The sequence below is a fragment of the Rutilus rutilus genome, assembly GCF_951802725.1.
Source record: "Rutilus rutilus genome assembly, chromosome: 10".
NCBI classification, from domain to species: Eukaryota; Metazoa; Chordata; class Actinopteri; order Cypriniformes; family Leuciscidae; genus Rutilus; species Rutilus rutilus.
This window is the reverse complement of record NC_140215.1, coordinates 27,824,206-27,838,842: the sequence shown is the minus strand read 5'-3', so window position 1 is coordinate 27,838,842 and position 14,637 is coordinate 27,824,206. Positions and strand designations below refer to the sequence as shown.

Here is a 14,637-nt window from a genome sequence, read left to right as displayed (position 1 = left end):
TAATGGAGGACCACCATTGATGTTAGTGTTGCCATATTTGCCATATATTAGTTTGTGCATCACACAAAGTTATTGTATTACTTCAGAAGGCTCATATGGACCTCTTTTATGATATTTAACCGGTATTATAGTGGTTTTATGCCATTTTGGATATTGATAGCACCTGTCCCTACTCACTTTCATTAAATGGAAAAGAGCAGCCATGATATTGTTCGAACATTCACCTTGGGGGAAAACACAAAGTCATTTGGATTTGGAAAATGTTCACCTTTGGTCATTCCATTAAATCATTTGATATTTTAAGCCATGAAGGCAAAATTATATTCTACATTTTTAGTGTGCATTATTTGTGACCTGTTATGACGTATTTTCTAACCTAATGACCTGTGTATATTTCCTTTGTCTTCATCACTGCAGTTGTACATGTACCAGCTCTTCAGGAGTCTGGCCTACATCCATTCCTTTGGGATCTGCCATCGGGACATAAAACCCCAGAATCTTTTGCTGGACCCAGACACAGCCGTGCTTAAACTCTGTGACTTTGGCAGGTCAGTTGGTAATCTCTTGATAGCCAATTCATAGGAGTCAATGCCCTTTCTGATTACCTTTCAAAGGTCCAGTGCCGGCCCCAGTGGATCTATGAACTGAAAGCATCGCTTTACTGCATTTAACCTGATAATCCCATATTACACCTCGCCAGAGGCCTCCAGATGGTCTTGCTATGCTCTGAGATATCTGTGCTGACTTCATCTTTTTTCATTTAACCTGCTTTCCACATTTTCTGCTTTAGGATACTAGTGAAGATTTTAGGTGAAGTGATATTCGGGTATCCATTTTTCACTTGCCTTACGTGGGTTGACTGAAAAGAGGGCATGAGAACTTGAGATGTTGACAACTCAATTTAACATTTAGACATCTTTAGATTTCATTTGACTTTATAGCTCTTAGCTAAAATACAGGAAAAGTTTAGTCCAAACACTTTTAGGGGTTAGAGTTACTCAAAAGTGAACATTTTGTCATTTGCTTGACATCATGTTATGCCAAATATTTGTCTCTCTTTTTCTTTTTTCTGTGAATCACAAAAGTAATTTTCCATACAAAGGGCCTATTCATACATTTTTACTGATCGGATAGCTATCCGATCGTGAAAAGACCAGGTGTAAATCCCCTCTGAAACACTTTTGAGACTTGAAATTAGCTGATGATAAAATAAATGGAGCTCATATCCATTGGTTTTGTTGATGTGAACTCTGTTGAGTTTGCATATAGCATGGGAATTAGAGATCAGTATTATATTTGTTTTGTGGAGACACATTTATGAGGCCAAGTGTGAATGAAACAGTTTTAACAATCAGAGAAAATGCATGGAGTGGCCTAACAAACTGAATGGTGATTTTTACGGCTAACAAGCTACATACAAATATAGACATACTCGATTAAAATTGTGATGAGTGTGATCAGACACTGTACTGGATCAGAGAGTTACAGTGAAAATATGTCTTCTTGTTCACAGTGCTAAGCAGTTAGTACGTGGAGAGCCCAACGTTTCCTACATATGCTCACGGTACTACAGAGCCCCTGAACTCATCTTTGGAGCAACCGACTACACCTCCAGCATAGGTATATGAGCTGTAATCATACTACAACCACATCTACCATGCAAATCATTTCTGCTTCAATCAACTACTCTTCCATGAGGCTAATACCTTTTATCATGAAAAATACGCAAATGAATACCAATAGTGACCCTTGTGAAAAAGAAGTACACGTAAGCATACTTTTATATGAGTACTATAAGAGTATTTCCTTATTACAGAAATAATATACTTAAGTGCGAACTGAATGTAATGTTTTTGGACACTTAGATACAAATGTATTATAGTTTTAATTTATATTAAGTGACCTATTATTTTATTTTATTATTTAAATAAGCACACTTCTTTTTCACAAGGGGATTCGCTGATGTATCAGTTAGGGTGAATATTTAATTGATGTTTGGCTGTTGTGTGGGACTAGCACTAATCATACCAGGTTGTCCGATTCATTGTGATAGTAGTTCCAAAATCTACTGCCTGGAAATTTCAGATTTCAGATTAGTTAATTTTGAGCAATAATTGTGTAAAATTTTAGTTGTTATTTATTTATTTATTAAATTTGATCTGTCTACTTTAACTATGATCAATTCGTTTTATAAATTACATTATAGCGGCCACCTTGATCCCTAAATATTGTATCGGAAATTGAAAAGTCATATCAGTTACACTTTATTTGTATAGTTCAATTTAGATATTCTGCTAACTATAAGTGATTTTACAACTATTTAAACTATTTAACTATTTGCAAACTAGTAGATTGTTAGGTTTAGGTTTAGTAGAATAAGTACATGCAATTACTTATAGTCAGTAGAAAGTCTGCTTCTGGCATCAAAATAAAGAGTTTGCAGATATTAAGCAGACCGTCTACACTGTAAAAAATTTCTAACCCTCCCAAATCAAAAATTTCAAGTGACCGATAACATCAAAATTTTTCAATTGGCCCAAGTGAAATTCTTGTTGCAATAGTCTGTTAACATTGGCTCAATGAGAAATAATACGTCAGACTAATTGAAAAATTTAGATGTTATCGGTCACTTGAAATTTTTGACTTGGGGATGCAATTTTTTTTTACAGTGTAATAATACTCTGATGACTGGTAGTTGATATGTAGTTGCAAAGTTAGGTATAGTTAGTTGAATTTCTAAAGTGGACAATCGAAATAAAGTGTTACCGACCATTCTTGCAGATAATAGGCCTTATATGGAGCTTAAGTATCTCTTGTCAGCTCACAATATTCTGAGCATTGTTTTATGTGCCATTTGTGATTTTGCATGGACATGCATTGAACATAGAAGAACAGAAGACTCTTAGTGTAAAGGATGTGTTCTGCACAGTTCTGCTTTTTATGCGTCCTTGACCTCTGGTTAATAAGAACGTCCCTCCCTCACTCTCAGCATCTCTCTGACCCCCTTTCCCTGCAGATGTGTGGTCAGCTGGCTGCGTGCTGGCGGAACTGTTGCTAGGACAACCAATTTTCCCCGGCGACAGTGGAGTAGATCAGCTGGTGGAAATCATCAAGGTACTGGCGCCGCTACACCGGCACTTCTGTCTGATTTAATCTCTATGTTTGCATGAGTTTGTGGGAAGACCTATGAACTGACTGTTGCACAGATGGTTTAGATGGTTAGTTATGTACAAGATGATTTATGGGTGTTTCTTCAAGTAAAGGCAGGTTTAGCCCTGTGGGCTTTTAGAAGGTAAACACTCTTAAAACTTTTCACACTCTTTCTAGTTAATGTGTTCATTACAAATATATTTAATTACATGCCACCTAAGTTTCAATAGAAGTGACATTGAGGTCTATGTTAGTTTACCATAAATGCTTGTCGGTACATTCTGCAATACACTTTAAACATATTTCAAAAACAATAGAAGTGATTATGAAATTATATATAAAGATTAAAGGGTTAACTGAAAACTTCATTTACTCACCCTCAGGTCATTCCAAACCTATCAACCTCAATTGACAGTTCATGCAACACTTTGACGCTTCCAAAAGTTTATGAAGAAATCATAAAACGAATCCAAATGAATCGAGTGGTTTAGTCTACATTTTCTGAAGAGTAATTGCGTAATCGCTTTATATGATGAACAGATTGAATTTAGGCTTTTATTCACATATAAACATTATTCAACTCGCATATCAGATTTGATAAACGGTGGCTCAAGCATGTTCACTTGCTGTGTGAGAACCAATGAGGTTCATTCTCGTGTAACACAGCGTGTTTGAGCTTCAGCAAGAACCAATGAGGTTCATTCTCGTGTTACGCAGCACGTTTGAGCTTCAGCAAGAACCAATGAGGTTCATTCTCGTGTAACACAGCGTGTTTGAGCTTCAGCAAGAACCAATGAGGTTCATTCTCGTGTTACGCAGTACGTTTGAGCTTCAGCAAGAACCAATGAGGTTCATTCTCATGTTACGCAGCACATTTGAGCTTCAGCAAGAACCAATGAGGTTCATTCTCGTGTAACACAGCGTGTTTGAGCTTCAGCAAGAACCAATGAGGTTCATTCTCGTGTTACGCAGCACGTTTGAGCTTCAGCAAGAACCAATGAGGTTCATTCTCGTGTTACGCAGCACGTTTGAGCTTCAGCAAGAACCAGTGAGGTTCATTCTCGTGTTACGCAGCACGTTTGAGCTTCAGCAAGAACCAATGAGGTTCATTCTCGTGTAACACAGCGTGTTTGAGCTTCAGCAAGAACCAATGAGGTTCATTCTCGTGTAACACAGCGTGTTTGAGCTTCAGCAAGAACCAATGAGGTTCATTCTCGTGTTACGCAACACGTTTGAGCTTCCGCAAGAACCAATGAGGTTCATTCTCGTGTTACGCAACACGTTTGAGCTTCCGCAAGAACCAATGAGGTTCATTCTTGTGTTACGCAACACGTTTGAGCTTCCGCAAGAACCAATGAGGTTCATTCTCATGTTACGCAGCACGTTTGAGCTTCCGCAAGAACCAATGAGGTTCATTCTCGTGTTACGCAACACGTTTGAGCTTCCGCAAGAACCAATGAGGTTCATTCTCATGTTACGCAGCACGTTTGAGCTTCTGCAAGAACCAATGAGGTTCATTCTCATGTTACGCGGCACGTTTGAGCTTCCGCAAGAACCAATGAGGTTCATTCTCGTGTCACGCAGCACGTTTGAGATTCCGCAAGAGGTTTGTTCTCGTGCATCAAGCAAGTACGGTTGAGCTTCTGTTTATGTTCACTGATCAATGTTTATGTGAATAAAATCCTAAATTCAATCAGTTCATCATATAAACCGATCGAGTCTTTTCAGAAAATTTGGACTAAACCACTCAATTCATATGGATTAGTTTTATGATCTCTTTGGGAACTTTTTGAAGCGACAAAGAGGCTCGTACGGTCAGTGGAGGGACAGAAATCTCTCGGATTTCATTTAAAATATCTTCATTTGTGTTTCGAGGATGAATGAAAGTCATACGGGTTTTGAACGACATGAGGGTGAATAAATTATGATAATTTTTTAATTATTGGGTGACCTAAAGGGTCCTACTTAAGTGAGTCAAAAAACACTACAGTTCAGATAATTGCATGTAATACAGATGTGGAACAGACATCATTTGATAGAAAATATGTAATAAAAAAATTACTTTCAAAAAATAAATATTGAAATAGTTTATTATTTTATTTTTTTTATCATGTGAAAATTCTGTTGTTGTTTTTATATCAAAAGTGTAAAACAATAAAATGTATTCCTAATATTAATTTGAAAACTAAAACAAACAAACAAACAAAAATAAGAAAGGCTTGGTAAAACTTTTTTCAAGACTTTGTCATGTGAACTTCAAATAACAAAAAGAAAGTGGTGAAATCCTTTTTAATAAAAACCAACCTCCGGAACATAAAGTTGGCCATAGCTGAAGAAACTATTATCTTGACTGGTCTTTCTCTGTGTTTGTGGTCACAGGTGCTTGGCACTCCCACACGTGAGCAGATTCGGGAAATGAACCCAAACTACACCGAGTTCAAATTCCCCCAGATTAAGGCCCATCCATGGACTAAGGTGAGTAAACAGGTACAGGTCAACTGTTTTACTACTTCTAGCACAGCCGCCTTCCACCTCCAGCCCTCAGCTCGACTCATCATCCTGGCTCCATTTCATTCACATCACCCGTCTGCACCACACAGGACTCGCCGACTTTATTTCATTTATTGTTCTTGGACTCTCTACTTCTCAACTAGCTGATTAAAGAGGATGGATAAATTTCAGTCAGGATTGTGTCTGACTGTAGTCGTCCTCTTTCTGAGCTCTGTTGTGACGGTTAGCCAAGTGACATTACAGTCGCACTGTTCCGATTTCTAGTGAGCTGCCTATGAAAGAATCCTGTTCAGAAAGGTAGGTGGAATAATTATGCAGTCTTGTAGAATAGCTTGATTTAGAAGAGAGAAAACAATTCTCAATTGTCAAGATAAAAAATAAAATAAAATCCAAGATGCTGGCAAAGAGATTATAAATATGTAAATATACATTATGTATCAATGTAATTATAATTCATTCAATACTAAATTAAATAAAGATATAAAAGGCCTATTCGTGTTCTATGTATTATAATAAGGCAGCTGCATATTTAGCCATTAGTCTAGGATGGCATTTCACTAGGTTTTGGAGCAGAACCACTGTCAGCCAGTGATGTCACATCCGCATGTTCATTTGAATTGAATGACCTCACCAGATCTGCTCTACATTGCTTACTGACTTCATTGCACTTCATTGTTGTTTGCTATGTGTTTGTTGTTTTTGGTTTAGATTGTGCTTGTGATATATATATACTGTTCAAAAGTTTGGGGTCAGTTAGATTTTTTTTTTAAAAGAAATTTATATTTTTTTTATTCAGCAAGGATGCATTCAATTTTTTGGCCGCACAACTGATTTCAGAAATGTTTCTTCAGCATCAAATCATCATATTAGAATTATTTCTGAAGGATCATGTGACACTGAAGACTGGAGAATTGATGCAGAAAATTCGAAAACAGTCATTTTTTATTCTAATAACAATATTGACTACAATAAGAGACTTTTCAAGAGACTTTTTAATTTCAAAAACATCAACAAAATAAATCTCACTGACCCCACACCTTTAAGCGGTATTGTAGATTTTGCCTTGCAACTGAAACTGTTAGCATGTACATTAAACTGAACTTGCTGAGTCATTTGAAAATTGCAGTTGAAGGACAGCTAAACTGTTCTGGATGGACATGTTTCAACTGGTAATGAGTCTCGCTACTTTTCTTTTGTATGATTAGAAAGCAATTTTGTCAGAAAGAAACTAAGTGACGGTTTAGGGTAACACTTTTAGGGTCCAATTCTCATTATTAACTAGTTGCTTATAAGCATGCAGATTACTAGGAATTATTAAGCACATATTAATGCCTTATTCTGCATGATCATATTCTACATCCCTTAATCCTACCCAATACCTAAACTTAACAACTACCTTACTAACTATTAATTAGCAGTAATTAGGAGTTTATTGAGGCAAAAGTCGTAGTTAATAGTTAGTTAACAATGAGAATTGGACCCTAATCTAAAGTGTGACCCAGTTAATTCCCAAATTATTGCTTAAAAAACATTTTATACTTGAAAAGTACTATGCAGATATGACGATTAAATGTGTCTGGCCATTTACCCAACACTGTAGTCCACATGAAGTATAATGGCAGGATCTCTCAGATGCCCCCTGGTGGTCATTGTGTATAGTACATGACTGAGCTGCAGGGTGTGTTTGGTCTTATCCTGCTTCCAATCAGACCCCTCCCTTCAAGACAGTCTTACCTTCTGCACGGGATATGCCCAAACGCCTGTGACTCAAACCTTCCTATTTCTCTGTCAGAAACGGTTAGGCCTAACCCTAACCCTAACCCTTAAAGACTTGCCAACAAAAAGCATTTGAATATTTTACCCTTATTACCCAGGGGTAAAAAAGTTCCTTTAAAACCCCATTATGGGACATGATGTCACTCTATACAGTGACATAGAAAGTTGCCACAATGGGAACCTGGGGCCTCATTTCTAAAGATGTGCGTGTAATCATCCTAAGTGTGAATAAAAGATAATTTCCTAAATGATTCATAGATGATTCAGTTTCCTATTAATGATTCATAAAACATCCATAGGAACAAAAAAAAAAACTTCCTAAAGGCATGCCATGTGAATTACGGTGAGACGGAATGAAATATAAAGCTTATGTACAAGTTATTCTTTCATAATGTGCAGTTATTAATTCAAAAAAAGGTTTGAAAGCAAGCTTTCCAGTTTTCACACAGTTTCTGCTTAACAAATCAAGATGTGTTCCTCATTTTTAATGGACAAGATTATGCTGGCTTTATGTGCTATCGGAAATGTTCCTACTTTCCACTTCTGAAGTTATGATTACGAGCTTGTCACATTCAAGTGCTTTGTTGTCGGAAAGAACAGGAATCACGGAGAACACCAGGTTTATTCTTGCCTGAAAATCTTATTAAAGCCGAGATGGCATTTAGTGTCCCATTCATTGACATTAACTGCACTATCAAGATTTCTGGGATTTCGGTCAAATCCAGGCTATTTTCGCTGTGTGTGATACATACACTGCGCTTAAATTATTATTCATATATGTAAATATGCACTACTTTAACGACAAGATGAGGCGATGTAGCTGTTTAGAAAAGAATTGCAGTCACAGCCGTTCTCCCCTCCACCATGTTTAAAGGTTAAGACATGCCCAATTCGGAAACTTGGGTATTAAAATCATCCCAGAGCTTCCCAGTGGTAAATACGACTTGAGAGGGCGTTCATGTCCAATTTGTAACTAGGAAACTCATATTTACGATAATTCCGATAGCACATGTCATGAAGGCAGCATTAAATCCATGGAATTTTTGATCATGTCAGATTATATTTACATTTTATAAATGAGGCCCTTGCTGTTAGTTGATACCAAAATATGTAAAGGAGGCCATAGTTTTTAATCTCTGCATATAGGTTTCTTCTCTTACTAAACTTCTTAAACTTCTCCGCAGGTGTTCCGGCCACGCACGCCTCCGGAAGCCATTGCATTATGTTCCCGGCTGTTGGAGTACACACCAACCGCTCGACTGACCCCACTAGAGGCCTGCGCTCATTCCTTCTTCGATGAACTGCGGGATCCAAACGTCAAGCTTCCTAACGGGCGTGAGAAACCGTCCTTATTCAACTTCACAACTCAAGGTAAGGCAGCATTTTGCATTTGCTTTTATGAAGAAATGTTCTGTCAGAAGCAAGGGCAAGCCATTTGTTGATGATGTGTTTAAATCATTTGTTTCTTTTCTCTTCACTCAGAGCTGTCCAGTAACCCATCCCTGGCCTCTATCCTAATTCCCGCTCATGCACGTAACCAGGCAGGAGCTTCTACTCCCACCAACACCTCTACCACTTCAGGTCAGTTCTTGTTTTAGACACTCTGACAAAATGTCCATATTGGGGGTGTGCAATACTGAAAAAATGATACCTCGATATTTTGGCGATAAAGATAGTTAAGGGCCGTACACACCGGGACGAATATCGGCGCGCGTTATTCGCCAGCGTTTTTCAACGCGTTTTTTGTGTTCACACCCAAACGATTTTCGCTGACGATGAGCCGAGTGAACATGTAAATTCATTCCCTGACATTAGATGGCGCGATTGTCAAACGTTCGTGGGAAAAAGTTACAAGCCTATCTATGTACATGAAAGACAATGAAGTAAAATGAAACTCACCATCAAGGGCCATTTACTCTGCAATACCACTCCATAACAGTTCTCTTTTATCAAGATTTTTGTAGTCGCGTTTGTCATATAACGTTAGTTCTTTATGTTCCGACACCAACGAGGTCAGCAGCTCTACATTCATCTTGCCTTGCATCTTCCTCGTCTTATTTCTTCCCAGCAGTGTAGACGCTATCTTCTTCGCCTGTATGTGTGCTCGGCAAGACCGTTTTGTGTTTGAGCGCCCCCAAGTTGTGTTTTACTGTAACTTCAGAAGCTCCAGACACGTGAGCAAAAGCGCCAATCTCATTGGTCGGATAGTTTTTGACGCGGCGCGTCAAACCAAAAAAACGAACCCGAGGCGTTTTTTTAAAAATGACGCTTTTACGCGTGGCGTTTTTCGCGTCGGTGTGCACACTCACATTGGCGCCCTTTGTTTAGTCACGAGGCGTTAAACGTCGGCGAATATCGCGCGCGAAATTCGTCCCGGTGTGAACAGGCCTTTAGATTGTGTTTTGCTGAGTGTGTGTGTAACGGAGTCAGCTAGTAAGAGCTGTGCAAGTAAACCTCACTCCCCTTGCCTCAAGAGTCGCGCTAGCAAGTGACGCTATAGACTGCTGTCCTTAGTGTCCTTGTTAGCACGCCTGCCTCCCGAACTGGAGACGCCGATTCTAATCCCGCTCAAAGCGGGTAGAGTAGAACTGGTTACATTTGGTGCCGTGACCCGGATGGGAGTGAGGTTTAGGGGGGTGAGTGTAACGGAGGCCAGCTAGTAAGAGGTGCACTAGCGACTGACGCCACAAGAGGTGCACTAGCGACTGACGCTAGAGAGTGTGATCTTAATATAGATAGATAGCCTTGTCAGGGCGCCTAAATTCCATGCTGGAGACGCCGGTTCGGTTGAGTAGGACTGGTTACATGTGCTTGTGCTGGTACCATGACTGGTTTAGGTATTTTTTCTTACCTTACTAGATGTGTGCATCATCTTTTATGTCAAATTCCATTCTTTATGAATGGATCACCAGCAACACTGGTTAATTCAGGAACGAAACACCCACCTTTTTGCTGCAGCTTTGTTTGGGAATATTTCCATTGGCAAAATAGAACAAAAACAGACAATATTGACAATTTTGTGTCTAAAATGTAACTCACAATATTAACTTCTTGTTTGTAGAACTGTTGTATAAAATCAATATTACATTTACGATCGTACTGATGTTTGGGGAAAACAGCACTCTTACTCGTGATACTGCTTAACTATATCATATAGAAATATAAGACAAAAACTCATACAGGGGCCTTTTAGCCTTCATATATTGAATTTTGCAGGCATACTAACTATTCTACTAGGCCACATCATGAATAAGTGGACTCTCAAGGCATGTTTTTGTTTGTGTAAGTGACGTACTCAATAATGTCAGCTTCCACGTTGGTAAATTAACAATTACAATCGCACACTCCTAGTTCATTTTTTACTGCATGTTGTTTGGACCTCATGACTTTCTTGGTTGAATCACATGATTTAGATTTTATGTACGTTTTACAAATAGTAATAAGGGGTGAAGCTGTTTTATTTATTTATTTATTTTACTCATTACTACTGATTAAAATAGAATTCTTTTAATGTGACTTTTTATTATTTTATTATGACATCAAGACAGTACACAACATACAATATATACTAATAAAAAAAAAAATATGTTCTCTTTGTGTGCAGATGCCAATAGTGATCGCAGTCAGACCACAACTGCAGCCTCTGCCTCCGCCTCCAACACCTCAACCTGAGAGCTCCAGCCAATCAGAACTGACCCTGCCTCCAGGGCCACGCCCACCCCACTGCTCACCAGCTTATTGGGCAGGATTTGAGTCATGTAACCACCACTCTTATTCAGACTGCAAGAGCCAACCTTCATTTACGTCTTTTTTTTAACGAAGTTCAGAAAGAGTTCAAAATGATACTTGGAAAAGCCTTGTCGGGTGTAGTTCACAAGAGCGACAGAGACAGAGAAATCAGTGAGGATACGGTTGGGAGGGGGGGTTAAACCATAAAACCATACAACCTGGTCTGTGACCAGCCGGAACTTTTTTTTTCATTCTCAGAGGACAATCTTGTTATGTAAGCAATCCGGTAGCCAGATCCATCCACTTCCGTTTCCATTTGGACTCCCCTTCTCTCACCTGGACTGTCTCTAGCTACACGTTCTGTCCCTTTCTACTTTTCTGGGTCTCTTATAGCGCATGGCTACCCAATATATATATATATATATATGTATATATATGTATTGGGTGAAAATGATGCAGCATTCAAAACTAAAGGAAATATCGTATCTAATTGTATCCTAAAAAAGCACTATACAAGAGGTATAAATGTAAAAACCGCATGTTCCAACCACAAAGCTAACAGAAATTCTCTGTTGCAGATGATCTTGGACTTTTAAGTCTGCTGAATGTTTTATTTTGTTTTATAAAATGGGCGGTCTAAGGGGAAGGGCAGACATTTTGATTGACAAGTGAGACGTGCGTCTCCATCTCTGTGTTCTTGTATGATATATACATACACAGTTTATATATTACTTTGCATTATGTAAAATAAATATATATATATAGTTATATATAAATCTATATCTAGCATCATCGGTCCAGAATCCATCACGGATTGTCAGGGCAGCGGCGAATTTTGCCGCTGACCAAAATAATACAGTATGTTTATGACTAAGAACTTGGACACATTTTGCTGGAGCTCCTTTCTTGCAAGCGTTTCGCTCTTTTGTGCTGTTTTCTGTTCGCCTGGTAGAATTACAATCACCTTCTGTCCTGATTTCCTCCCGTTATTTATTGTCGCGTGTGGGTCAGTGTTGTAACGCTCAGATTAATTGTTCGTATTCACACTGCGAGTTACAGCTAAACATAAAGAAAAGGTGAAGACAACTCATCGACGTGGCGCAGACTTCACGGAGACGACTCTCGTAATGTTAATAAACTGAACTGGCTGTGTTGGTTCAACCACTACTTACATTTCCACATACTTTCAACCTGCTTACAGAAAAAATGTACTTTTTCTTTATCCAGAATGTCTTAAAACGCAAAGTATAGCAGTACATGAAAACGGCAGACATGTATATACAGTACAGAAATGTTGCTCCTCACCAAATTCTGGCTTTTACACTTTTATTTTACTTTTATTTTTGTATAATTTGTAAGCATGTGTGAGTGAATGTGTACATGCGTGTGTTCTGCTATGTACATATATATGCTGACCTGAGAACTGTTAATGAGCGAAAACAAAGACGAGGGATTAAATGAAAAATTGATTAAAAAAAAAGAAATAAAAAAAAAAAGATTAAAAACAGATTTAAAAGATCAGGGTAAGAATGACCTGTTTGTTGGATACTGTAGACAAGGAGCTTTCTCCAGCCATATAGTTCAATCTTATCTGTACAGTAGGTGCCAGCTATATTATTGTAACTATATCTAGTAATGTATAGTGTATCTATAGTTTGGAGTGCCTTTGCTTCCATACACTTCCTGTCCCTAGGCCACACCCCCTTTCTGTCTACACTCAAGGCAGGCCACACCCCTTCCTGTGACCCTCTGCAGGTGCTGTTGATTGGTCAAGTCAGAATGACTGACAGCCGACTTCATTTTCCGTCACAAGCCTCACTCGATGGTTTTTCCTTATTTTTTGCTTTGGATTCACTCACTTATTGGCACAAAGATGTTTTTGTGTGTGGAGGAAGTCACGTTCCTGTGGAGCCAATCACAATGTACGTTCTTACACTCGTTCCACTACCAAAGCGAACCAACTATGAGCGTGTTGTGACGTAACTGCGACACATCCCAGGGGCAATAATGATTTCTTTGGTGTTTTGGCTCGTTGGCCAGCTGACAGTACGCAGTAGAGATGTCCCGTAGCACCCGCCGGACCCTCATCCCCGCACCCTCAATGTAAAGCTTTGCTTGTAAGATACGCATTCATAGATGTGTCGCTTTCCACAAATGGTGTGACCACTTCTCGTGACTAAAGTTAGAGTTAAAATGTAAAGACACAAGGGTTAAAAACAATTACCAAAAAAAAAAAAAAAAAACGTTTTAAGGACTGTGGGCTACAGACTATCGCATTAAATACACTTATTGGGAAAAAAAAGTTGTCTTGGTTTAAAATGAAAAAGAAAAAAAGCAACCTGTATAACATTAATATTACTTGAATGCCTCTGTTTGTGACTGAAATTTTTATTTTATTTTAAATATATTCTTTTTCTGTGAAGGTATGCTAAATGTCTCCTCTCCTTGTAAATATGTCCGTTTTGGTCCTTGGTGTGACTTGGATTCAGAGACTAGTTACCTGGTACTGTAATTTGCATTAAATAAAGAGTAGGATAGCTTGGAAATGACCATGCATTTGCCACGTGTCTTTCTTTTGGCAGCCCAAAATGTGTCTCGTCTCAAATTCAGTCCATTTAGATTAAATTAAAGTTCAATTAAATGTTTCTTTGTTTTTCTCTCTCCACTCTTGCTTTGTTTAAATGTGATTCTGGGTAAGTGCCTGGGTTCAAATTAAACGCTTTAGCTAAAAGCATCTGCCAAATGCATACAAATATTAATGTAAAAAAAAAAGTGCACACTGCCATTTGGGGTTTGTAGTTTTTTTAAATGAATACTTTTATTCAGCATATGGTAGATGCATTTAAATGTACTAAAAAAATCTATTTAAAAAAATAAATGCTTTTGTTTTAAATGTAATCAAATAATCATGATTTTTTTTTTTTTTTATCATGGTTTCCACAAAAATAAGCAGCACAACTGTTTTCAACATTTATCAATGATTCATGAGCATCAAATCAGCATATTAGAACGATTTCTGAAGGATCATGTGACACTGAGGACAGGAGTGATGATGCTGAAAATAAAGCTTTGACATCACAGGAATAAATTACATTTTAAAATATAAACAGTTATTTTAATACAGTTTTACTGTATATTTAATCAAATAAATGCAGTCTTGGTGAGCATCTCACACTTCTTTCAAAAACATTAAAAATTAAACAGCAGTGTACATTACGAGTAAATGATTTACACAATAGCGCAGTAAACAATTCTGCACACGTTCTCATACAATTTTGCATTTATTTTCCTGAGAGGGTCATGTAAGTCTCACATTGAAAAATAACCACTGTAAAGAGAAAAAACCTGAGTGTAGTGTAGTAATTATTCATGTTGTTTCCTTATCATTTTGCAGGCAGGATGAAATAATTCCTTAATCTACACAAAATGGAAACATGAAGGCATTTTCAAAAGAGTTTGACCTTTACATAG

At 38.0% G+C, this 14,637-nt stretch overlaps 1 protein-coding gene across 2 annotated transcripts in view; it reads left to right on the top strand.

Annotated features, from left to right (window-relative positions):
* gsk3ba (glycogen synthase kinase 3 beta-a) overlaps positions 1–13,715 on the top strand; it is a 69,168-nt gene extending 55,453 nt beyond the window's left edge. The window contains exons 5-11 of one of the 2 annotated variants that reach the window (XM_084420733.1): positions 418–548; positions 1,514–1,620; positions 3,017–3,114; positions 5,530–5,637; positions 8,622–8,808; positions 8,920–9,018; positions 11,042–13,715. In XM_084420733.1, the coding sequence (XP_084276859.1) occupies positions 418–548; positions 1,514–1,620; positions 3,017–3,114; positions 5,530–5,637; positions 8,622–8,808; positions 8,920–9,018; positions 11,042–11,109 (798 nt within the window). In that variant the 3' untranslated portion in view covers positions 11,110–13,715. The remainder of the gene's footprint in view (positions 1–417; positions 549–1,513; positions 1,621–3,016; positions 3,115–5,529; positions 5,638–8,621; positions 8,809–8,919; positions 9,019–11,041) is intronic. The other variant, XM_084420734.1, reaches the window with a different exon arrangement.
* Positions 13,716–14,637: the final 922 nt, after the last annotated feature.